Source organism: Danio rerio, chromosome 13 (genome assembly GCF_052040795.2).
Source record: "Danio rerio strain M-AB ecotype USA chromosome 13, GRCz13ab, whole genome shotgun sequence".
Taxonomy (NCBI): Eukaryota; Metazoa; Chordata; class Actinopteri; order Cypriniformes; family Danionidae; genus Danio; species Danio rerio.
Window position 1 is genome coordinate 3,831,784 of NC_141033.1, and position 26,779 is coordinate 3,858,562.

Consider the following 26,779-nt stretch of genomic DNA (forward strand, 5'->3'; position numbering starts at 1 on the left):
GATCTCCGGCTCACCTGTGCACTGACCCGCTTGCGTAAAAGCCATTTGTCCTCCTCAACATTATCTTTCCCGTCCTGTTCCTTTGCGCTCTTGCTCTCTGCTTTGTTTGGCATCTCGGTGGCACTGCTAATTTGCTTGATTGCCGGATGCAGCCAGTTCTCGGCCTGCAGAGGATTCTCAACGGAGTTCTCCGGATCTGCAAGTTTAATGTGCGGGATCGCCCACGCAGACAGGGACGTCAGGTCTGGGGATTTGGCAGAGTTACTAGGGTGCAGCCAGGCCTCAAGGATAGCCTGAACCTTCTGCTGCTGCTCCTGCTGGTGGCTGGAGGCTTTGCTTGTGCTGTTCTTATTGACGGGAACGCCGTTTTTATCTCGACCCTCTTTCTTGAGGAGCCAAGCGCTGAGAGCTTCTTTTCCGCAGTTGTCTTCGCAGACGCATTGGGCGTAGCTGGTGCAGGTCTCATTGGCTTTGCATGTGCTCTCCAGAGGGATGGTCTTGTGGAGCCACATCTCCATGGGATCTGGAGTGGTGACCGGAGTGGATGGCGGTGGTGTTTTTAGGCACTTGAGCTTTCCGAGGTTTTCAATCTCCACAGCTGTAGTGCGCGTGGCACAGCAGGAGCCGCAGTCGGATTTTGATAGCCAATCACTAGAGGAGAAGCTCTCGTAGAAGGGTTTGAAGATCTGCTTGAAGCGCTCTGCATCTTGGTTGGTTTGGTTTGGCTTCACCAGGCTTGAGTTGACAAGCCACTTATTGAGTTCTTCTTCCTCAAAAGTGTCGCTTGCTTTTTCCGGCTCATCTTCCACGTCATCCAGATTGAAGTCGCTTTCGTCGATCATCTCAATGGAGAAGGTGGAGCTGCTGCTGCAGGTTCGCTTACGAATCGGCAACTTCTCCTTCAGAAGCCATGACTCCAGGTCATGGAGCTGGCCCCAAGCCTTCTGGAAGTCAAAGGCAGGTAGCTGTTTCTCTTCCTGTAAATTGTTTATTAAAAGAGTTAGTTTGCGCAGACTATATATAATATATATATATATATATATATATATATATATATATATATATATATATATATATATATATATATATACACACACACAAATACAGGGCTTTACATTAACACCCGTCAACCCGCCAAATGCGGGTAGATTTCGGCGGTGGCGGGTAAGACAGACACTCCCACTAGCCACTTTGGCTGGTTGAAAATAATTTTCCCAGATAATAATTCTTAAAAGCAGGGTTCGACAATAAAGATGGTCCAATATGCATGCACAGGCGATCGAGAAGCAACACAACTGACAAAAATAATTGCGTTCGCAATTTCGCGCGAGCAAAGCAGGTAAATACCAGATGAGAGGATAATCACTCGCGTTAACAGCTGAGGTGATACGCGCGACTGTTTATAAAGCGTGCGCGCGCCTTTTGTGAAGCAAATGTGTCTAGAAACACAACTGATGTGATCGATTCTCTTTCGAATAGACTGAACAAAAAGGGAGGAACGTGCACCTACAGGCTACAGTCTTGCTGCTTTCCAGAGTTGACTTATTGTAAGCAGCGCCAGTTGCTCTCGGTTTAACCATTCTTTGAAAAGATAACTAACGGGTCTATCATTAACCATGCGTGTGTGATCATCCTTTCATTATCACACGGTATGTTTTTTACCTGCTTTCTTTTGCATTAATATGGTTTAATTATCTTTTTTTTACAATGACATTGCTTTAATGGGAGAATAACTTCCCATTTATGTGCAGTTAACTGGTGATCTGGGACCTTTAGCCAGGACACATGACTGCGCATATGTTTTGTTTAATAAAAAGTATAGTATTCAGCTATATTTTGCATGTTTTCACACATTTAAAATTTGTGGCTAAGAAATAATTAACTGTTTATTTATGGTGTGGTCAGAGATAAATTGGGTAAATCCTTCCATTTTGGGCTCTGAAAATTATGAAAACTAATTGTAATATATGAAACCCTGACCCATTTGCTCATGATTACTGACCCATTTGCTCATGATACACAAAAAGTGAAATGAGTGAGGAGGCATGTAGAGATAACGCAAACTCTAAATCAAGTAATTTTAGCATGTAAAGTCATATTTATGTGTATAAAATATATTTTCCCAATAATAATATTGTGGCTAGTGAAAATGCAGAGTGGCTAGTAATGTTGCAAAACTATTAGCCTCATTGGCTGGTGGTCAAAAAAGTTAATGTTAAGCCCTGTATATATATATATATATATATATATATATATATATATATGATTTGACAAAGGTTGCATTTAATCTAGGGGTGTCTAGACACGATCACGTGATCAGAAATCAGGCCCGATCATGCAGATTCAGACTCGATTAATCAAATGTTAAACCCTTGATCGGGACTGGAATATACATGTATTTATATTAGTGGTTACTTTATAAGTGTGGCAAATCACATATTTCCATACATACACATACTTTAATATATCAGATGCTATTAGTTAAACCCGTGTTTTTCAACCATGCTCCTGGAGGACCACCAGCACATTTTCCATGTCTCCACAACCAAACACACCTGATTAAGATCATCAGCAGAGACTGAAAGACCTGTAATGGGTGTGAAGACAAAAGAGACATCCAAAGCATGCAGTGCTGGTGGTCCTCTAGGCATGTTTGCCCTAAGCCCAACACTTAATTACTGTTGTTTACTCTCAAAAACAACATTAACTTGAATGCACGTGCACTTAAAGTGAATAACTTTGTTTTTTTTTTTTTATTAAAAACCAATAACTCACCTGAGATTCCTTGGAAACAAGCAGCCAGTCATGAGGGTTTGTGCTGAAGTGGTATTTTACTGGAGCACTGCAAACTGGATGATTCCCCAAAAGCCACTCGGTCAGAGGTGTAGTGCGTTCGGGATCCAGTTTCTAAACAAGAAGTGCATTTTATTAGTATTTTTTTTTTTTTGCATGTACATTAATGAGTTGGAAATGACATAAACGGAGTGCAATAATAAATACAAACCTGCTTCTTGAAAGAGACTGGACAGTCCTGCAAAAGCCAAGGTCGCGCAAAAGACTCTGAGGTCTCCATTTGCTGCAGTGGAGAGAACTTGAATGAGTGCACATGCTTTCGGGAAGGACACGCACTAATGTTAATCAGGACATGGACGTTTTTAGAATTTCAGTACCAATGCCGATATGTTGACAACCCTAAACTTGACTAAATGATCAATTGATAAGCTGCGACCATTGTACTGCCATTGACCTTATTCTGCAATGTGGAAGTAATCGCATTTCTGCAGTTGTTTTTACAGCACTTCCCATTGATTTGCCTATGGGGGAAATGACCAGGCATGGTAAACGGTCAAACTACTTGCTCTACAAACAATTTATGTTGATGACAATACATAAAAGTAAAAATAATACATTAGTAGCATTAGGCATACACTGTTTTTAATGGCTGAAAATCAATGGAAACAAATGAGACTGGAAATTAAGGTACCAATGGCAGCACCTGCTCATATGTGAAGAATAAGGTCAATACTGGCACATATGATTATTTTGTTCCTGTTTTCATCTAGTTAAAACAGATCTACAAACCTGTACCAATTTCTATTGTATTCTACAGTTCAATGTATATTGTATTGCAGTTGTGACATGTTTTAAATCTACTTGGCTATGATGGCGGTTCAACAAAAATCACTTAAATTTAAGCCGTTTAACGTCAATAGCACTGATACAAATACACACAGACAAGTGTACAAATGTGCGGTTTCACACACCTCTGAGGCAATTGTCCCAAATGATGTGATGGCCTTGCGCAGAGTGTGCGCATCTGCTTGGAAACTCATCTCTGGGGTTTCTTCGGGAGTCAGATTAAGAGACGAAAGCCTGAAATGACAAAGGAAGAGTTTTAAAACTACACTGGTATTACTTGCAAAGATATATTGTTATTAATTTGAGATTCCCTAAAGATGCATTTGGGGAGATTTAAATGTAGCATCTCATGCATTTAACACACTGAAGTAGACCATGCAAACTAGTGTAATCGTTGTAGGTACTCACTTTTCCAGGCAGTTTGTGAGCTGGGTGGTGAGACTGTTACTCCCGGAATACTCCAGCTGATGAATGAGCAGGTCAAACTGGCCTTTCAGCTGTGAGAAACATGACAGAACACATGCCGTTTCAGCTTTAAACCAATTTAACTGAAGCAGAGGAGTTTCACTTCCACGTTTTCGGTGTTTAAAGATTCCATAAATGTAGCTTCAATAGGGAGATCTTGAAAAAAGTACCTGTACTTTTAATACATCAGCTGACACCAGTAAGTCAATACTAGGGCTGAACAATTCTAGTTTAATCACAATCGTGACTTGAAATGTTGTGATATAAATATATAAACACATTTATTCTCCTTCTGAGAGGAAATGGGTCCTCTTTGTGCTTCTAAACCATTAGTATATGGCTGCACAATATATCGTTTCAACATTCATATCACAATGTACACGTCTGCAATAGTCATAACATTGTAGCATGTTCACTGTCCAGTTGAGATTATAGTCATCGCAAAGTATCAAAGTGTTTAATAAGAAATTATTATTTGTAGCTTTAACAAAGACTATTTATATTTGATTATTAATACTATGAAGACCATATGCTGATTATTTACATTGATAATTCAAAGTTCTGTGTCTGAATGCTGTATAAAAGCCACTGTTTATTTCATTTCTATCTGTAATTAGTTCATCATGTTATGCATATACAGGGTCCTACGTAATGATCTTAATCAATCTAAAACAATCAATTATTTCCAGATAGAGCTGTTTATGTCATGTGAGGAAATTACACGGAGAACCGAAACGCTACATGTACATCAACTTCTTTGTTTTTGGTTTCTTTTGTATTGGACAGGAATAGCAGCAATTTAGAGGCTCAGGTATGGCATCGTTTCTGCTTTATAGACAATGGGTTATCAGTGGTAGCAATGATTATGAACGTGTCAGAGTTGTCTGATAAGATAATTAACTGTAGAAAATGGTTCATGTTATGGTAATAGAACATATAGTCTTTCTGTACAGAGAAAAACACAAAATGCGTTCAAAATAATAGGACTTACACATATATAGCTCTGCATAAAAGAGTACACCCTCTTTTGAAAAAATTTATATTTTTATCAAATTTTTAAATGAAAATAGCCAATAAATTTGGTGAATTTAGACAAAACAGTTTTATTAAACAAACTCTTCATTTTAATAATTACAACTGGTCAACATTAAAATGTAAGCAGGTTATTCCAAAAAAAGAACGACATAATTTCTTTTCAAAAGTTTCTCTTTATTTGTCCTGTTTATTAAAATTTTATTTAAAATTTTCTGCTAACTATTAATTCGGGTGTACTAATTTTGATCTTTTTTTTGACATTATTTTGCTAGAATAGTTCCATTTTTAACTTCAGTTCTGACTAAATCTAACGTATATGCACAAATATATTAATGTAAAGCAGGGATCACCAAACTTGTTCCAGGAGGGCCGGTGTACTGCAGATTTTAGCTCCAACCCTAATCAAACACACCTGAACAAGCTAATCAAGGTCTTACTAGGTCAGGGTTCAATGTTAAGGATTTTTTCTACTGGCCCGATCGGACCAGTGGTTCAGATTTTTACTTGCCCTGCCAATATTTTCACTGGCCCTACCAAAAAAAACGTTAATAGTTATTCCTTAGCCACAAATTTAAAAAAGAAATGTGTCAAAATGTTTGTAAATCTAGAATTTAATTATTTAAAAAATGTTAATAAATGTGTAATGAACAAAATTCAAAGTGTTTTGCAAACAAAAGTAGCAAAATGTGCTGGTATTTTATGGCAAAACAAAAGATGGCTGACCTGCCAAACTGACGGCAAACAGTACAAAACATCACTTAATTTTTTAAGCCTTGGCGTACCCTCATAAATGTCTGCTTCCAAGACGTTAGAAACAAATGTTTTCCTTTAGCATCATCACTTGATGTTGCCGCCATGTTGCTGTCTCTTTGATGTACTAGTTGTTACGCAAAAATAACATACCCACAGCATCCAATCAGATAAGAGGAACCGAGAAGGTAGCATTTGAAGTCTTAAAAACACAAACTGTTTCTCGATTACAGTCCTGTCTACGGTCCCGAGCATCTCACACGCTGGCCCCGGGCCATTGGGCAGTCCTTATTGTTGAGCCCTGTAGGTGTACTTAAAACACCCAGGCAGGTGTGTTGAGGCAAGTTGAAGCTAAACCCTGCAGGTACACCGGCCCTCCAAGACCGAGATTGGTGACCCCTGATGTAAAGCATCCTTTAGTACAGGGGTTCTCAACTGGTTTGGCCATGGGATCCACATTTTTACATGGTCATCAAGCCGCGACCCAAATTTTTAGGAACTATAATGTAATTTTAGGAATTATAATTAATTTGTATTTATTTGTTAACATAAACAAGTAGTGACAGATAAATCATAAGAAATTCACCAGGACTTACAAATAAACACTATTTTATTGTTGTGATTTAACAAAATGGATCAAATTATAGAAATATTACAAAGTAAAAATGACAAATACTGTTAATAATAAACTGTTAATAAAACATGTTTTCTGGTTTCTAAATGTTGTTTTAATTTAGAAGGTTTCATGCTCTCATGAGAGCACCTCACTACATATGACACTGAGGCTTTAAGTCTATTTTGTTGTCAATATATATATATATATATATATATATATATATATATATATATATATATATATATATATATATATATATATATATATATATTTATATATATATATATATCCATACTTAACATATTCAGGGTCGTACTTACGCTTGACATATTTGTTGCAATAATTAAATGAAATTTCACATGTCAAATAGTAGGATTGTCACACGCATTTCAAAATAAAAGTCTGGGAAAAGCAAAAAAAAAAAAAAAAAAAAAAAAAAAGTGTAACTTTTGTTGTTGTTTTTTGTTTTTTTTACAAACACCGCGACCCACTGAAAATGTTTCCGCGACCCAAAAGTGACCCACCAGACCCACCAGTTGAGAAACACTGCTTTAGTAAATATAAGCTTAAAACAGATCTGTGAGGGGTGAACTCATTTATCCTGAGCACCGTTTATGTACTTATACACTTTAAGCGTGTTCTGTGTTCCTTTTAAAGTTTTATTCACAAATTAAATCGCAATATTGATTAAAGCAAATTTCAATTGGAAATTTTCCCCAAATCGCCCAGCTCTAGTTTTCAAAAATACACACCAGTCTATCGGCTAACAAGCAGCTGCACAAATGACAAGCCAAACTCACGGAATGAAGCTGCTGCAGCTGCTGATGTAAAGTCTCTCCTTTGAGCTGCTCCACCAGATCGATCTGCTCCAGCAGCCAGACCTCACGAGAGCGCAGGATCTCTAGATGTCTACTGATGCAGCTGTGCAGCTGAGACTTCACCTGAGCAAGCGGACAGAAACACACACATCAGTCTTCACGTCAGATTTGAAAGTGCCGAGATGCCAAGCAGCTTTTAAAGCTGATAAGACGACCCCACCTCCTTGACACCTTGCAATGTCCCGAGCTCCACAATCATGAACACAAGGTCCTTATTCATTACTCTACTCTGAACCAACAGTGCAGCTGTTTTGAGAGATTACTGAGGTTTCTCAACAGAGCTTAAGCGAATGAGTGCAAATCCAACATACTCGCATACAAAGCATTTCTGAGACAATTTCTCAATTGTTAATACATCTGAACTTGTTTAGCTGTGGTCTAGTAAGTGCTCCATCTAAATAGTAATTAACTGCGCCTATGGGATGTGAGAGATGATGTCATGTGCATGGATGTTTTCTTATGTTTATGACACAAACAAGAAGATAACATCTCCCTAAAGCGTTATAAAGCCATAGTCAGTGTAGTCAACTGATAATAACACAAGCATGATTTAAGCAGTAAGTAAATGCACTCTTTTCACAATTATAATGCATTTAACTGTCATCAGCATCTTAAAGTTTTTAATATTTAGATTTTTTTTAAAGTATGTATTTATTACATCATCTTTGCATCAAATTACAAACAAATACAAATACAAATTACCGCTTATGTGGGGTGTTTCTAATGTAGCATCTATGGGGCAGGCATGGTTTCCGCTACATTCATTCTTCCGCGGCGGGGCGCCACACCAAAATTCATCCCGCCACAGCTACATTACAGCTTCTTATTCAAAATATTTTGTTGTGTTTAAATAGCAGGTTAAAAACTATTTGCACCAAAAACGTATGAAAAGGTAAGTGAATAATAACAGCGCAAACTTTTCTGTGACCGTATAGTGCTGTGTGTGCTGTTTAACCCTTTAAGGCACAGGTGTCAAACTCAGTTCCAAAAGGGCCGCAGCTCTGCACGGTTTAGTTCCAACCCTAATTAAACACACCTGATCAAACTAATTGAGTCCTTCAGACTTGTTTGAAACCTACAGGTAAGTGTGTTGAAGCAGGCTTGGATTTAAACTGTGCCATGTTTAACTATTATCATCACCTTTTAGACCATTATGAACTCTGAATGATGGAATTACTCTCTATCTAGAGGCTACATGTGCTGGTAAAGATTACAGACACAGATGAGAGGTTTGCACTGACTGTGGGCTATATTTCGTGTTGATTTTGAATCCAAATAAAGACTAAATGTATGCTGCGGGTAGTTTTTCTGTAATTTGTATCATATCGGAGACTATAAGGGGCTGTATGTGTTCATACATGTTGCAGTTATTTATTTATTTTATATAATCGCAGACGTTAAAGTAGGTTATATCACACTATCATTGATCTGCAGTTATAATCATCATGTTCATAGAAAAGTAAGTAATAAACATTGATACATTACAGTATTAATGTGTATAAAGCTTCTGTTTTTTGAGAAGTGCTTCTCATATAATGTGTGAATGACCTGTGCAGCTTTACTGTAGACATTTCCTTGAGTGAGAATGATGTTGACTGAAACTTTCTGTTGTACACCTCGCCATTGGTACCCTTTTGGCAGTGGAAACGCAAGCCTGATAAAGGTGACCCGTACGTACCACTCAGTGGAAACGGGCCATAAGACATTGCGTACTTCATGCGCTTTATGATGCCAAAAACACGTCTCACCTCTCTGGAATTGCTTTTGAGCTGGACTTCGGCTTTCATGATGTCAGCAATGGCCTCGTCCAGCTGGGCTCTGGCCTGAATGCACTGCCTGAGGGCAGCCTTTTCTCTCTGCCCCATAGGAGACATACTGCACACAAACAACAAAACACACCAGGCAAAAATCAATCCCTGGGTTCTCTATTCATTGGTTAAAGGCCTAGGTCACCCAGCCATCAATGAATGTCATTACAGAACTCTACATGACCATTCTACATGGTTAGAATGACTTCGTAAGGAAATAAAAATGAATTATATGCATACAAAATTATCAACAACATGCACAGTTTCACCATATTAAAAGGGAGTTCACCCAAAAATGACCATTCTGTCATCGTTTGCTCACCCTTTACTCATTTCAAACCTTTATAACTCTTATTCTGTTTAACCCAAAAGAAGATATTTTAAAATAAGCTAGTAACCATCATCATCATTTTCTTGTCGGCTTAATCCCTTTATTAATCCGGGGTCGCCACAGCGGAATGAACCGCCAACTTATCCAGCAAGTTTTTACGCAACGGATGCCCTTCCAGCCGCAGCTTATCTCTGGGAAACATCCACACACACATTCACACACACACTCATACACTACGGACAATTTAGCCTACCCAATTCACCTGTACCGCATGTCTTTGGACTGTGGGGGAATCGGAGCACCCGGAGGAAACCCACGCGAAGGCAGGGAGAACATGCAAACTCCACACAAAAACGCCAACTGAACAGAGGTTCGACACAGCGACCTTCTTGCTGTGAGGCGACAGCACTACCTCGCCCAAGCTAGTAACCATTGACTGCAATAGTATTTGTTTTTCCTACTATTGAAGTCAATGGTTACAGGTTTTCAGCATTCTTTAAAATATCTTCTTTTGTGTTTAACATAACAATAGAACTCAAAAGATTTGAAACCATTTGAAGGTGAATAAAAAGTGAGTCAATATTAATTTTGGGGTTGAATCTCCCTTCAAGACAGCAAAATGCGTTTCATTAGCATACATAGACATCCAGTTTGGTGCTAATTGTTATGAAAGGTGATGTAACGCACATATCGCTATACCTTTATGATACCCTTCACTATTGGGCTGTACATGATGTGGATCCAGCACCAACATCAATGTTTGCATCTGCGATAGTCACACTACTGGATGTGTGATTGTAAAGAAATCAAAGCTGATCAGGCACCACAATTCAGGATACATGCGATTTATGGATTCATTTTAATATTTCATTTGTCTTTTTTTCTATTGTATATAACATCATCTACACTTGCAATTTGTTATATAGTTCATATATATTTCAGTCCCCCAAACAATCACCCCAATTATCCAAAAATAATGAATTATTTCCAAATAGAGCTTTAGGTCATCTTGTTCAACTGTCTTCATATCACAATAAATATTGCAGTGTTTACTGATATTGTGCAGCCCTACATCACATATAAACATGACATCTCAGAGTTCAACGCTAAGGATCTTTTTCTACTGGCCCGACCGTGCCAGCGGTTCAGGTTTTTACATGCCCTGCCAATATTTTCACCAGCCCCACAAAACAAAAATAAAGTAAAAGTTAATAGCTATTTCTTAGCCACGTTTTAAATATTGTGTCAAAAATGTGTTTGAATCTAGAATTTAAATATTTTTAAAATGTTAAAGAATGTATAATAAGCCAATCGTTGCACTGTACCCACGTAAAATTTATGTTGCCGTCAAAAGCAATATGGCGTTTACGACATCACAGAGAAGGCAGCATTTAAAGGCTTAAAACCACAAACTGTTCCTCGATTCTATAACTGTATTTATACGCAATTGACAAATAGTCGCTGGCAAATTAAACTTTTGTGACAAGGCATCACAGATCAGGCCAGTATCAATCCGGTCTACTGTCCCGAGCACCTTGCACTCTGGCCCTGGGTCATCGGGCAGTCGTTATTGTTGAGCCCTGCATCTGATGTTTGTATTACATATCTCACACGGTTTCATTTCTCGAATACAAATATATGCTAGAATACAACTATTTCATTGATTTTAATGTTTGACAGCATCATGATCTTTGACATTTGTTTCTTTTCAGCCACTGTATTATGACATGAGAGCATTTTAGTTCAGTCCTCAATTTGCTTCAGTTTTATATGGTTTGTGGTGATTTCAGATTTATTTGATGCAAGTATATCTGATTTATTTAATATAAAAAAATATCCCCTTGACAAGGAACACAATTTCGGTTCATCTTAGAAACTGATAATTGGTTTGTTTGTCTGATAAACATCATTTTGCTTCTCGTGATTAATAAATAAATTAATATTTTTGATCCAAAGGCTTCATGCTCAACTACATAAACCATTTTTCAGCTTATTCTTTGTATAAATGTTTCCCAACTGTTAACTTGAACAAAATATCAACCTTTCATCATTTGCGAACTGCTTCAATACTGTTCAGTACTATAGCATCTAACAATTCAGCTCCTCAAGCATGGTACTAAATATAGATCGCAGTTTCAGTCATTTTAATGCTTTCACGCTTTATATTTGTTACAGTTTATGCAAAATAATCTTAAGAAATTAGTATAGCAGCAAACATTTTAATGATCGCAAAAACCCATATCAGCCGTTTACAGCTGTGGCCTTTTTTTCCAGTGAACCGCTCTGACATCCTGAGCATTTCAGTAATGATATACGCCTGCCAAATTTAGTGCTGCACGTGAACATACAGCTGAAAGTGTTTGGAGAGCAAGAAGCTTTGACTCCCAGAGCACGTGTGTGAGAGAAAAGAAACCAAGACTGCTCCCAGCAGGGGAAAACCACTGTTTATACAGCCAAAAGAATAACAAAAGCCTATTTAAGTCTAGTTTTTGAGAGACCGATCAAATCAAATGGTTAGTATTTTAATCTAAAAATGTTATCTGCACCCTCCTTTTGTAATAAAAGCCAGTAATACAGAAAACAAACATCTTTGAGAAGCAACATCTGCATACAGCATGCAAGAGACAAAACAAAAGCTCATTCTATCTTCAGTGCATGCAAGAATTACACAAGAAACAATACAATTTTTGCACATTTTAAATTAAAACAACCAAATCGGATGCACTCGGTTTAATAAATAGCTTAATCTACTAGCATACTAACCCCATGTGAGATTCAGCTAAACACAATATAACACTGAGGTAAAATTGGTTTTATATTCAACCATTCAGTCTCTTTAATTTAATTTCAGAATAGTTTCTTTGCAAATTCTGAACAGTGAAATCATATTAGCAGCCAATAACTATCAAAGCACAGCTCGCAGTATTGTAAATAGTGCTAATGTTGTTTTGAAGTCATATTAACATGCCATTTTTCATTCAAAACACTCAAAAGTAGTGTTGTAAACCATATAAAAGGGAATTTACCTCATTGACAAACTCCTCACAGCATAACCACTGGGGTGTTTTTTTAAGTTCAAGTCATTGAGTAGTTATTGTAACATGATAACGTTGTATTATTAAACATTCTCGTACCATTAAATATTTACGAATAGCACGTTACTTCAACACTACTGACAGAACACAGAAGTAATACTATTGGACGGTGCAAGTAATAGCCAAGCAGGTAATGAGTCATTCATTTCGGCAATGGTGTAAATACGAACAACAAAAGCACACTGATACGAATCGAGTTCACGAGAAATCCCTTTGTTTACATGTAGTTTGCGTGCAGTTAATGCGTCGCGTCAAAATGACGATTCGATTCCTACCTGGTCCAGTTAAGTGCTATAAAACGGCCGTCGGGTTAATCCGAATGTGCGGCTTGGTGTTAGATTTTGTCGTTTTAGTTAAATGTTATTGTTCTCGGGGTTTATTTAAACCCCTCAGCTCTTCTCGGCCCACATCGACGTCACTGCTTACGTAGCAGCGCTTTCTCTATCGGCCTCCACACACACCGGCTGATTCTGCACGTACACGGGGCCCACACAAAGGGCTGCGCTACTGACGACGCGACCACATCCCACTGAACTCAGTGACTTCCAGAAACCATTTCAAACACACACACAAAAGCCCTGGAACGACATTCCTCTGGGTTAATGCTAGGAGGGATACAGCTGCGGTCGTCTACACCTATCCCAACCCTAAACTAGACAGTAAAGTTCGTCGAGACAAACTTTGAGGCTGGCTTGACAAAGCCTGTTGGTAATAGTTTGTTTAGTTTAAAAACAGTTTGAAAAAGTATAAGTAGCATGTTATTAGCATGATTCTAGCATGCATTAGCATGTTTCTAGCATGGATTAGCATGTTATTAGCATGAGTGTAGTACAAATTAGCATTTTATTAGCATGATTCTAGTATAAATTAGCATGTTTGAAAAAGTTTTTTCAAAGTTTGAAAAAGTATAAGTAGCATGTTATTAGCATGATTCTAGCATGCATTAGCATGATTCTAGCATGGATTATTATGTTATTAGCATGAGTGTAGTATAAATTAGCATTTTATTAGCATGATTCTAGTATAAATTAGCATGTTATTAGCATGCTTCTAGCATGAATTAGCATGTTACTAGCATGATTCTAGAATAAATTAGCATGTCACTAGCATGATTCTAGTATGAATTAGCATACTGCTAGCATGATTCTAGTATGAATTAGCAGGTTATTAGCATGATTTTAGCATGAATTAGCATGATTCTAGTATGAATTAGCATGTTACTAGAATGATTCTAGCATGAATTAGCATGTTACTCGCATGATTCTAGCATGAATTAGCATGTTATTAGCATGATTATAGTATGAATTAGCATGTTACTAGCATGATTCTAGCGTGAATTAGCATGTTATTAGCATGATTCTGACATTCATTAGCATGTTACTAGCATGATTCTAGTATGAATTAGCATGTTATTAGCATGATTCTAGTATGAATTAGCATGTTACTAGCATGATTCTAGTATGAATTAGCATGTCACATAGCATGCTTAGGTGGTTGCAAGGGTATTCTGAGTGGTTGCTAAGTCGTTGCTAGGCAGTTGCTAGGGTGTCCTGAGTGGTTGCTAGGTGGTTGCTAAGATGTTGCTAGGCGGTTGCTAGGCTGTTGCTAGGTGGTTGCTATGGTGTTCTGAGTGGTTGCTAGGTGGTTGCTAAGGCATTGCTAGGCGGTTAATAGGGTGTTCTGAGTGGTTGCTAAGATGTTGCTAGGTGGTTGCTAGGGTGTTCTGAGTGGTTGCTAAGGTGTTGCTAGGCGGTTGCTAGGGTGTTCTAAGTGGTTGCTAGGTTGTTGCTAAGGTGTTGCTAGGTGGTTGCTAGGGTGTTCTGAGTGGTTGCTAGGTGGTTGCTAAGGTGTTGCTAGGTGGTTGCTAAGGAGTCCTAAGTGGTTGCTAAGCGGTTGCTAAGGTGTTGCTAGGTGGTTGCTAGGGTATTCTGAGTGGTTGCTAAGGCGTTGCTAGGCGGTTGCTATGGTGTCCTGAGTGGTTGCTAGGTGGTTGCTAAGGTGTTGCTAGGTGGTTGCTAGGGTGTCCTGAGTGGTTGCTTGGTGGTTGCTAAGGCGTTGCTAGGCGGTTGCTAGGGTGTTCTGACTGGTTGCTAGGTGGTTGCTAAGGTGTTGCTATGCGGTTGCTAAGGTGTCCCAAGTGGTTGCTTGGTGGTTGCTAAGGTGTTGCTAGGTGGTTGCTAAGGTATTCTGAGTGGTTGCTAAGGCGTTGCTAGGCGGTTGCTAGGGTGTCCTGAGTGGTCACTAGGCCCTTATTAAGGCATTACTAGGCCGTTGCTAGGTGGTTGCTAGGCGATTGCTAGGGTAATTTGGATGGTTGCTAGGCAGTTGCTAGGGTACCCTGGTTGGTTACTAGGCAAGCCTCACATACATGCCTGATAAAACATTTATACTTAGTAAGCATTTCTAGCAAGTTACAGTACTTGGCTAGTCAATATTAGCATGTAGCTAATCACTGCTAGCATGTGTAGCATTTAGGAAGTTCCGTTTGCTAGCATGAGTCAAACGAGCCAATCTCCAAGTCTCTACGATGTTCTGATGCTGAGATATAGCTGGTGATGAATGGTTGCTAGGGTACTCTGTTTTGTTGCTATGGGCGAGGTTACAGAGTGCACTTGATTGTGGTTTGCTGTCTAAGTCAAATGAACCAACCCCCATGTCTCTATGACACTGCTATGCAAAGATATGCATCTTGGCCTATTTTTATGGAAGTCTATGGAATCAATTTGGGGGCGTGGCTTGTGAGCTTCAGTATCATATTGAGATGCTCATTGGTTGTCTGAGTCAGATGAGCCATCCCCCAAGTCAATAGGACACTGCTAAGCAAAGGTATGCATGTAGGCCAGTTATTAACATGAGTCTAGTATGAATTAGCATGTTACTAGCATGATTCTTGTACAAATTAGCATGTCATTAGCATGTTTCCAGTATGAGTTAGCATGTCATTAGCATGATTAGCATATGAGTAGCATGTTGCTAGCATGATTGGCATGTCATTAGCATGTTAGAATTATACGCATTTGAAAGCACAGCTAATTAGTCTATAGGACAGTTGCTAGGGTGCAGTATGTGGTAGTTAGGGGTGTGGCTAGAAAGTTAAATGGCCATCAGTGATTGGCTGCTGGCTAGACTGAGTTAAATGAGCTCAGCCATTAGTCTCTATGACAGTCTGATGCAGAGTTATGAGCTCACAAAGTTTGATCCCATGTTAAGTCAATGAGAGTCTTTTGTAATGGAAGTCTACGGGACAGTTGCTAGGGTGCAGTATGTGGTAGTTAGGGGTGTGGCTAGAAAGTTAAAAGCTCATCAGTTATTGGCAGTTTGGTAGTCTGAGTTAAATGAGCTCAGCCATTAGTCTGTATGACAGTCTGATGCAGAGTTATGAGCTCACAAAGTTTGATCCCATGTAAAGTCAATGAGAGTCTTTTGTAATGGAAGTCTACGGGACACTTGCTAGGGTGCAGTATGTGGTAGTTAGGGGTGTGGCTAGAAAGTTAAAAGCTCATCAGTTATTGGCAGTTTGGTAGTCGTAGTTAAATGAGCTCAGCCATTAGTCTGTAGGACAGTCTGATCCAGAGTTATGAGCTCACAAAGTTTGATCCCATGTTAAGTCAATGAGAGTCTTTTGAATGGAAGTCTATGGGACAGTTTCTAGGGTCCAAAAGTGGTTGCTAGGGCGTGGCTAGAAAGTTTAAAGGTGATCAGTCATTGGCAGTTTGATAGTCTGAGTTAAATGAGCCCAGTTAGAGTTCTGTGCGACAGTCTGACGCAGAGTTACGAGGTCACAAAGTTTGGTCCAATGTTAAGTCTATGGGATTTTTCCGACAGTCCCGGGACGTTTTTCGGAAAACCGAAAGTCCAATCAGTCTGAGGAGATATAGCATACCGAGTCAGAATAGTTTGGAGGTCTGGTGTGAGTTTGGTGGTAATAGTTCGAAAGTTCAAGGAGGAGATAGATTTTGATTTTTAGAGTCAGAAGAAGAATAATAATAACTAGACAGTAAAGTTCGTCGAGACAAACTTTGAGGCTGGCTTGACAAAGCCTGTTGGTAATAGTTTATTTAGTTTAAAAACAGTTTGAAAAAGTATAAGTAGCATGTTATTAGCATGATTCTAGCATAGATTAGCATGTTATTAGCATGAATTTGCATCTTATTAGTACGATTCTAGCATGGATTAGCATGTTATTAGCATGAATTAGCATGATTCTAGCACGATTTAGCATGTTACTAGCATAATTCTAGCATGAATTAGTGTGTTATTAGCATGATTGTAGTAAAATTAGCATGTTACTACCATGATTCTAGCATGAATTAGCATGTTATTAGCATGATTATAGCATGAATTAGCAGGTTATTAGCAAGATTCTAGTATGAACTAGCATGTCACTAGCATGATTCTAGTATGAATTAGCATGTCACTAGCATGAGTCTAGTATGAATTAGCATGTTACTAGCATGATTCTAGTATAAATTAGCATATTAGCATAATTCTAGCATGAATTAGCATGTTATTAGCATGATTCTAGCATGAATAAGCATGTTACTAGCATGATTCTAGCATGAATTAGCATGTTACTAGCATGATTCTAGTATGAATTAGCATGATTCTAGTGTGAATTAGCATGTTATTAGCATGATTCTAGTATGAGTTAGCATGTTATTAGCATGATTCTAGCATGAGTTAGCATGTTACTAGCATGATTCTAGCATAAATTAGCATGTTACTAGCATGATTCTAGGATGAACTAGCATGTTACTAGCATGATTCCAGTATGAATTAGCATGTTATTAGCATGATTCTAGCATGAATTAGCATGTTACTAGCATGATTCCAGTATGAATTAGCATGTTACTAGCATGAGTCTAGTATGAATTAGCATGTCATTAGGTTGATTCTAGTATGAATTAGCATGTTATTAGCATGATTCTAGCATGAATTAGCATGTTACTAGCATGATTCCAGTATGAATTAGCATGTTATTAGCATGATTCTAGCATGAATTAGCATGTTACTAGCATGATTCCAGTATGAATTAGCATGTTACTAGCATGAATTAGCATGTTACTAGCACGATTTTAGCATGAATTAGCATGATTCTAGCATGAAGTTAGCATGTTGTTAGCATGATTCTAGCATGAATTAGCATGTTGTTAGCATGATTCTAGCACGAATTAGCATGTGCTAAGGTGTTGCTAGGTGGTTGCTAAGGTGTTGATAGACGGTTGCTAGGGTGTCCTAAGTGGTTGCTAAGGTGTTGCTAGGCGGTTGCTAGGGTGTTTTGAGTGGTTGCTAGGTGGTTGCTAAGGTGTTGCTAGGTGGTTGCTAAGGTGTCCTAAGTGGTTGCTAGATGGTTGCTAGGGTATTCTGAGTGGTTGCTAAGGCGTTGCTAGGTGGTTGCTAGGGTGTTCTGAGTGGTTGCTAGGTGGTTGCTAAGGTATTGCTAGGTGATTGCTAGGGTGTCCTGAGTGGTTGCTAGGTGGTTGCTAAGGCGTTGCTAGGCAGTTGCTAGGGTGTTATGAGTGGTTGCTAGGTGGTTGCTAAGGTGTTGCTAGGCGGTTGCTAAGGTGTCCCAAGTGGTTGCTAGGTGGTTGCTAAGGTATTCTGAGTGGTTGCTAAGGCGTTGCTAGGCGGTTGCTAGGGTGTCCTGAGTGGTCGCTAGGCCCTTACTAAGGCATTACTAGGCCGTTGCTAGGCGGTTGCTAGGGTAATTTGGGTGGTTGCTAGGCAGTTGCTAGGGTACCCTGGTTGGTTACTAGGCAAGCCTCACATACATACTTGATAAAACATTTATACTTAGTAAGCATTTCTAGCCAGTTACAGTACTTGGCTAGTCAATATTAGCATGTAGCTAATCACTGCTAGCATGTGTAGCATTTAGGAAGTTCTGTTTGCTAGCATGAGTCAAACGAGCCAATCTCCAAGTCTCTACGATGTTCTGATGCTGAGATATAGCTGTTGATGAATGGTTGCTAGGGTACTCTGTTTTGTTGCTATGGGCGAGGTTACAGAGTGCACTTGAATGTGGTTGGCTGTCTAAGTCAAATGAACCAACCCCCATGTCTCTATGACACTGCTATGCAAAGATATGCATCTTGGCCTATTTTAATGGAAGTCTATGGAATCAATTTGGGGGCGTGGCTTGTGAGCTTCATTATCATATTGAGATGCTCATTGGTTGTCTGAGTCAGATGAGCCATCCCCCAAGTCAATAGGACACTGCTAAGCAAAGATATGCATGTAGGCCAGTTATTAACATGAGTCTAGTATGAATTAGCATGTTACTAGCATGATTCTTGTACAAATTAGCATGTCATTAGCATGTTTCCAGTATGAGTTAGCATGTCATTAGCATGATTAGCATATAAGTAGCATGTTGCTAGCATGATTGGCATGTCATTAGTATGTTAGAATTATAAGCATTTGAAAGCACAGCTAATTACAGTCTATAGGACAGTTGCTAGGGTGCAGTATGTGGTAGTTAGGGGTGTGGCTAGAAAGTTAAAAGGCCATCAGTGATTGGCTGCTGGCTAGACTGAGTTAAATGAGCCCAGCCATTAGTCTGTATGACAGTCTGATGCAGAGTTATGAGCTCACAAAGTTTGATCCCATGTTAAGTCAATGAGAGTCTTTTGTAATGGAAGTCTACGGGACAGTTGCTAGGGTGCAGTATGTGGTAGTTAGGGGTGTGGCTAGAAAGTTAAAAGCTCATCGGTTATTGGCAGTTTGGTAGTCTGAGTTAAATGAGCTCAGCCATTAGTCTCTATGACAGTCTGATGCAGAGTTATGAGCTCACAAAGTTTGATCCCATGTAAAGTGAATGAGAGTCTTTTGTAATGGAAGTCTATGGGACAGTTGCTAGGGTGCAGTATGTGGTAGTTAGGGGTGTGGCTAGAAAGTTAAAAGCTCATCAGTTATTGGCAGTTTGGTATTCGGAGTTAAATGAGCTCAGCCATTAGTCTGTGGGACAGTCTGATGCAGAGTTATGAGCTCACAAAGTTTGATCCCATGTTAAGTCAATGAGAGTCTTTTGAATGGAAGTCTATGGGACAGTTTCTAGGGTCCAAAAGTGGTTGCTAGGGCGTGGCTAGAAAGTTTAAAGGTGATCAGTCATTGACAGTTTGATAGTCTGAGTTAAATGAGCCCAGTTAGAGTTCTGTGCGACAGTCTGACGCAGAGTTACGAGGTCACAAAGTTTGGTCCAATGTTAAGTCTATGGGATTTTTCCGACAGTCCCGGGACGTTTTTCGGAAAACCGAAAGTCGGATCAGTCGGAAAAGATATAGCATAAAGAGTCAGACCAAATTGGAGGTCTGGTGTGAGTTTGGTGGTAATAGTTTGAAAGTTCAAGGAGCAGATAGATTTTGAATTTTAGTCTCAGAAGAATAATAATAACTAGACAGTAAAGTTCGTCGAGACAAACTTTGAGGCTGGCTTGACAAAGCCTGTTGGTAATAGTTTATTTAGTTTAAAAACAGTTTGAAAAAGTATAAGTAGCATGTTATTAGCATAATTTTAGCATATATTAGCATGTTATTAGCATGAATTAGCATCTTATTAGTACGATTCTAGCATGGATTAGCATGAATTAGCATCATTCTAGCACGATTTAGCATGTTACTAGCATAATTCTAGCATGAATTAGTGTGTTATTAGCATGATTGTAGTAAAATTAGCATGTTAATAGCATGATTCTAGCATGAATTAGCATGTTATTAGCATGATTCTAGCATGAATTAGCATGTTATTAGCAAGATTCTAGTATGAACTAGCATGTCACTAGCATGATTCTAGTATGAATTAGCATGTCACTAGCATGAGTCTAGTATGAATTAGCATGTTACTAGCATGATTCTAGTATAAATTAGCATGTTATTAGCATGGTTCTAGCATGAATTAGCATGTTATTAGCATGATTCTAGCATGAATTAGCATGTTACTAGCATGATTCTAGCATGAATTAGCATGTTACTAGCATGATTCTAGTATGAATTAGCATGATTCTAGTATGAATTAGCATGTTATTAGCATGATTCTAGTATGAGTTAGCATGTTATTAGCATGATTTTAGCATGAGTTAGCATTTTACTAGCATGATTCTAGCATAAATTAGCATGTTACTAGCATGATTCTAGGATGAACTAGTATGGTTCTAGTATGAATTATCATGTTATTAGCATGATTCTAGCATGAATTAGCATGTTACTAGCATGATTCCAGTATGAATTAGCATGTTATTAGCATGATTCTAGCATGAATTAGCATGTTACTAGCATGATTCCAGTATGAATTAGCATGTTACTAACATGATTCTAGCACAAATTAGCATTTTACTAGCCAGATTGTAGCATGAAGTAGTGTTATTAGCATGATTGTAGTAAAATTAGCATGAATTAGCATGTTGTTAGCATGATTCTAGTATGAGTTAGCATGTTACTAGCATGATTCTAGCATGAATTAGCATGTTACTAGCATGATTCTAGCATTAGTTAGCATGTTATTAGCATGATTCTAGTACAAATTAGCATGTCATTAGCATGTTTCCAGTATGAGTTAGCATGTCATTAGCATGATTAGCATATGAGTAGCATGTTGCTAGCATGATTGACATGTCATTAGCATGTTAGAATTATTAGCATTTTATTGCACAGCTAATTACAGTCTATGGGACAGTTGCTATGGTGCAGTATGTGGTAGTTAGGGGTGTGGCTAGAAAGTTAAAAGGCCATCAGTGATTGGCTGCTGGCTAGACAAAGTTAAATGAGCTCAGCCATTAGTCTCTATGACAGTCTGATGCAGAGTTATGAGCTCACAAAGTTTTATCCCATGTAAAGTCAATGAGAGTCTTTGTAATGGAAGTCTATGGAACAGTTGCTAGGGTGCAGTTTGTGGTAGTTAGGGGTGTGGCTAGAAAGTTAAAAGCTCATCAGTTATTGGCAGTTTGGTAGTCTGAGTTAAATGAGCTCAGCCATTAGTCTATAGGACAGTCTGATGCAGAGTTATGAGCTCATAAAGTTTGATCCCATGTTAAGTCAATGAGAGTCTGTTGAATGGAAGTCTATGGGACAGTTTCTAGGGTCCAAAAGTGGTTGCTAGGGCGTGGCTAGAAAGTTTAAAGGTGATCAGTCATTGGCAGTTTGATAGTCTGAGTTAAATGAGCCCAGTTAGAGTTCTGTGCGACAGTCTGACGCAGAGTTACGAGGTCACAAAGTTTGATCCAATGTTAAGTCTATGGGATTTTTCCGACAGTCCCGGGACGTTTTTCGGAAAACCGAAAGTCGGATCAGTCGGAAAAGATATAGCATAAAGAGTCAGACCAGTTTGGAGGTCTGGTGTGAGTTTGGTGGTAATAGTTTGAAAGTTCAAGGAGCAGATAGATTTTGAATTTTAGTCTCAGAAGAAGAATAAATAAAAATAATAATAATAAGTTTAAATAGGATAACAGTAGGTTGGCTTTGACAAGCCAGCCTAACTAGAACCTAAAGTTCGTAGACAAACTTTGATGTTGGCTTGAGAAAGCCAACGTGACTGCGCCGGGGACTCAAAGGCAGTTGGCAGGAAGCACAGCGGTTGAGAAGTGGTTGCTAGGCGGTTGCTAAGATGTTGCTAAGGCATTCCTAGGTAGTTGCTAGGGTGTTCTGAGTGGTTTCTAGGCTGTTGCTAGGGTCCACTGGACTGTTATTCGGAAGGCCTCATTTACATTTTTGATCAAATCGAGAGAGAGAGAGAGAGAGAGAGAGAGAGAGAGAGAGAGAGAGAGAGAGAGAGAGAGAGGACTGATTTGTTCAGGTTGTTTAATGCAGATCACTATAGTATAGTTAGTATTTATAGTATATATTATAATCTGAACAAAATTACATTATAATAAATATCATATGAAGAAAAATATTACATTAAAATACTAATGAAACAATAGCACATGCATTTAGTTAATTTGTCTTTTATTTAATCAGTCTTATAATTTTTGCAGTTAATATAGAGCACAGTCAATTTACAGTAATTTGCAGCATTATATATATAGTTATAGTTATATAGTTATATACAGTTTACAGGAAGAAAATCGCATTAAATACAATATTATAGGACGTCTTCATCACGTGGTTAATTCAGACCAATGACGTTGTTCCACCCCACTGGCCACTAACACAATGTTATAATCGTAATATTTAGTTGTCATCACCTGGGTGATTTTTTTTTTTTTTTTGGTACAGCATAGGCCAAAAGCTTGGCTTTCATTGTCATTATCACAAGTGAGGAGAAGGCTTTTTTGCGGTACAGAATATTCTGTTTTGAAAGAAATATCTGAAGTAAACTTATGTTTTTGCCAACATAAAAGGGGGATTAAGAAATAATCCTTATAACCCTAACCATAAATGTGTGTATGTGTTATATATGTATATATGTATATATGTATGTATATATATATATACATACATATATACAGTTGAAGTCAGAATTATTAACCCCCTTTTGATTTTTTTTCTCCCTTTTTTAAATATTTCCTAAATTTTGTTTAACTGTGCAAGGAAATTTTCACTGTATGTCTGATAATATTTTTTCTTCTTGAGAAAGTCTTATTTGTTTTATTTCGGCTAGAATAAAAGCAGTTATTAATTATTTAAAAACTATTTTTGGGACACAATTATTTGCCCCTTTAAGCAATTTTTTTTGATAGTCTACAGAACAAACCATCGTTATACAATAACTTGCCTAATTACCCTAACCTGCCTAGTTCACCTTATTAACCTAGTTAAGCCTTTAAATGTCACTTTAAGCTGTATAGAAGTGTCTTGAAAAATATCAAGTCAAATATTATTTACTGTCATCATGGCAAAGATAAAATAAAGAAGTTATTAGAAATGAGTTATTAAAACTATTATGCTTAGAAATGTGCTGAAACAATCTTCCCTCCATTAAACAGAAATTGGGGAAAAAATAAACAGGGGAGCTAATAATTCTGACTTCAACTGTATGTATATATATGTATATACACACACTTTATTTTCACTGTTTGTAAATAATTGTTCTTAACATTTTTGCTTTAAAACATTATAATACTGTTTGGATTTTCCCCCCATAATAATAAATATTGAACATTGCAGTGTAAATTGCAATCCAGATGTTACAGAGAGAAATTGATGCAGCAACAGCAGAGCATATTAAGGGGATATAAAAAATCTTCATACATTGTATATTTGTATATATATATATATATATATATATATATATATATATATATATATATATATATATATATATATATATATATATTCACTATTTTAAAATACATTTTCTTTGCTGTGTGTTTTTATTGGTTATGATGCTGTTTGGATGTTTTATTTTTGCACAATAAATAAAATGTGATTTAAAAAGTGCAAACATTGTCTTTGTTAGAATTTACACGTGATTACAACGGTATAAAGACGTTCAGGTCCGACCGCACCGAATGGAAAGAAATTGTAGGTTTTGAAGATGGATTATTAGTTTTGTGGCAAGGACATAGCTGTTTTAGAGGGTTAAATACAGATGAAAAATAAAGTTAGAATGATTTTATATTCAATATGTTTATTGTATAATATACGTGAATGTTCGCATGGCTTTCATTTTCATTATCACAAGTAGAGGAGTCAGCACGGATATCCCCGCCTCTTAAAGGGAAAGTGCCTCTTAAAGGGCCATTACTAAATTACAAAGGGCTCAAAAATAGTCTTCTGGCGCCATCTCGTGGACACTCTGACACGCTTTGAGTCTGAATTTTACAAATTTAATATAAAAAAAATATTTATAGGAAAACTGTTATTTATAATTACACCAAATAAATATGATAATTATCTGCAATTTAAAACACATCTTTTGGCCAAATTTGAGGATTGTATACTTTTTTTATATGCCCCAAATACTCGATACAATTTTTTAATAAAAATTTTTTTAATTCAAAAACTACAAATCTTATCGGCATGAGGACATACAGCAACCATCTCCTGAGCAAAAGACAGCTTTTGACCAAATTTGGGGCTTGTAGCATCTAAGCCCTGGGAGGAGAAGCGATTGCTTTTTTTTGGTCAGAAGCCGGAATAATAATAATAAGAATAAGTTTAAGTAGCATTACAGTATGTTGGCTTTCTCAAGCCAACATAATAAGTTTAGAAAGGATAACAGTAGTCTGGCTTTGACAAGCCAGCCTAACTAGACCGTAATTAATTATACAGAGAATTATTAATATTATTTATTAAATTACCCATTCATTGTATTTTATTATCATCATCTGCCGCTACCAAATTCCTATTTTAACCATTAAAGTACAGTAAAAACAGCAATTATACAAAATATTATTCATATTATTTATAAGATAAAACATCTACCTCTATGCAAACCCTAAACTCAACCATTACAGTACCGTAAATACAGCAATTATACAGCAAGTATTATTTGCATTATTTATTAAAATACCAATTAATTGTATTTATTTATTTATGTATTTATCTACTGCTATCCCAACAGTTCTGTGAAAACAATAACTATACAGAGTATTATTCATATTATTTATTAAATTACCTTTAATTAACATCTCTTGCTCTCCCAACCTTAACCATCACAGTACTGTAATACAGTAGTTATACAGAGTATTATTCATATTATTTATGAAATTATGCATTTGTATTTAACATCTACTCCTAACTTTAACCATCCCAGTACTGTAAAGCAGTAATTTTACCAAATATTTTTTATAATATTTATTATATCTATGCCTACCCCAACACTAAACCAAACCAATTAGTGTAGTGTCACTACAATTATGCTATATTAATGCAACCACAGCTGTATCCCATCTAGACCTTTATTTTGCCTCTGTATGTAAAATCTTCTCTAACACTAGGTTTATTCCAGAGTGCATGCGCTAAAAACTTACTTGTAAAATGTCTTGTAAATTTCACTTCTTTTGGGTTTTGCTTCACATTATTGGTTTCCTTTTTCCTGTACAGGACTTTAGTTCCACATGTGGTGTTGAAAGTGCTTTATAAATAAATTGAGACTTCTCTTTTTGAGAATTGCAACATGTGACTTAAAAGAAACCGAAATATGGAACTAAAAATGAGCTTGTGTTGAATAAATGCTGACGTGTTTAATAAATAATGTCGCTGCTGCAAAAATGCTGATGTTTGATTCTGTTCTGCAAAGATGCTATCACGCTTGAGTATGTAAACATTACCAGCAGCACTGACCTTAATGTTTTGTCTTAGATTGCATATTTTTTTAATGCAAAATCAGGGTTAATGCAATCATGGAAATCATTGTGTACCCTTTATTCAAAAATAAAACGATAACCAATCCAATTTATGATTCATTAAAAAGCCTGTAAATAAAAACAGCTGACAAGAGAATGAAGCAAAGGTCGGATGCTGATAAGTCTTTCAAAGGGTAACTGAATATGCATGCTTATTATGTAACATTACGACTTCTAATTGTGATGTTCACTTTCTGTCAAACTTTACAATAAGTTTGCATTAGTTCAAGCATTTACTAACATGAACAAACAATACATTTATTACAATGTTGATAAATTTTTGTTAGCATTAGTTATTAAAGAAAATGAAGTTCAAGTTAACTCACAGTGCATTAAAGTTAACATGCATGATTTGGGATTTTAATAATGCACTAGTAAATGTTTACCTATAATTAAAAAGGGTTTCTGCAAGATTTACCAAGTTAAATTTAAGACCTTTTAAGACCATTATGAATAAAATTTTAGACTTTTAAAGGGCTAATTGCTAAGGATTTTATTTGAATATCCCAGTTGGAAAAGATTTTTACTTGCCCTATCAAAAAATGATAATGTAATACATGTAATAAGACGATAATAATAACAACTTAATAATAAAAATATATAGGTCAGTATCCTCAGCAGTAAATAAATGGAGAACTTTTAAACAAATGTTACTACAGTAATTAAATGCTACTTTTAAATAAGTTAAACGTTTAAAAACAAAAAAAGATTTAAGACCTACAACATGATATTTCTGTAGATTTAAGACTTTTAAAGGCCTAAAATTTAGCTTTTGAGATTTAAGACTTTAAGCAAATAGACCCCGATTAACATCATTTCTTAATCGGGGTCTATTTGCTTAAAGTCTTAAACTACTAGGGCTGCACGAAAAAAATCGAAC

At 37.2% G+C, this 26,779-nt stretch overlaps 1 protein-coding gene and 1 long non-coding RNA gene across 3 annotated transcripts in view; one reads left to right on the forward strand and one right to left on the reverse strand.

Moving 5' to 3' along the window:
- The window catches only part of ncoa4 (nuclear receptor coactivator 4), a 32,884-nt gene that overhangs the window by 3,730 nt on the left and 2,375 nt on the right, over positions 1-26,779 (reverse strand). Inside the window, exons 1-8 of one of the 2 annotated variants that reach the window (XM_087277724.1) lie at positions 12,893-13,034; positions 9,132-9,258; positions 7,306-7,446; positions 4,048-4,136; positions 3,765-3,873; positions 3,005-3,076; positions 2,776-2,907; positions 15-977 (exon numbers count right to left, since the gene is read on the reverse strand). In XM_087277724.1, the coding sequence (XP_087133850.1) occupies positions 15-977; positions 2,776-2,907; positions 3,005-3,076; positions 3,765-3,873; positions 4,048-4,136; positions 7,306-7,446; positions 9,132-9,257 (1,632 nt within the window). In that variant the 5' untranslated portion in view covers position 9,258; positions 12,893-13,034. 2 annotated transcript variants of the gene reach the window in all.
- On the forward strand, positions 8,025-26,690 carry LOC147840971 (uncharacterized). Its single transcript, XR_015505655.1, has 3 exons — positions 8,025-10,582; positions 10,620-13,285; positions 24,796-26,690. It is a non-coding gene; the product is annotated as an uncharacterized LOC147840971 (long non-coding RNA).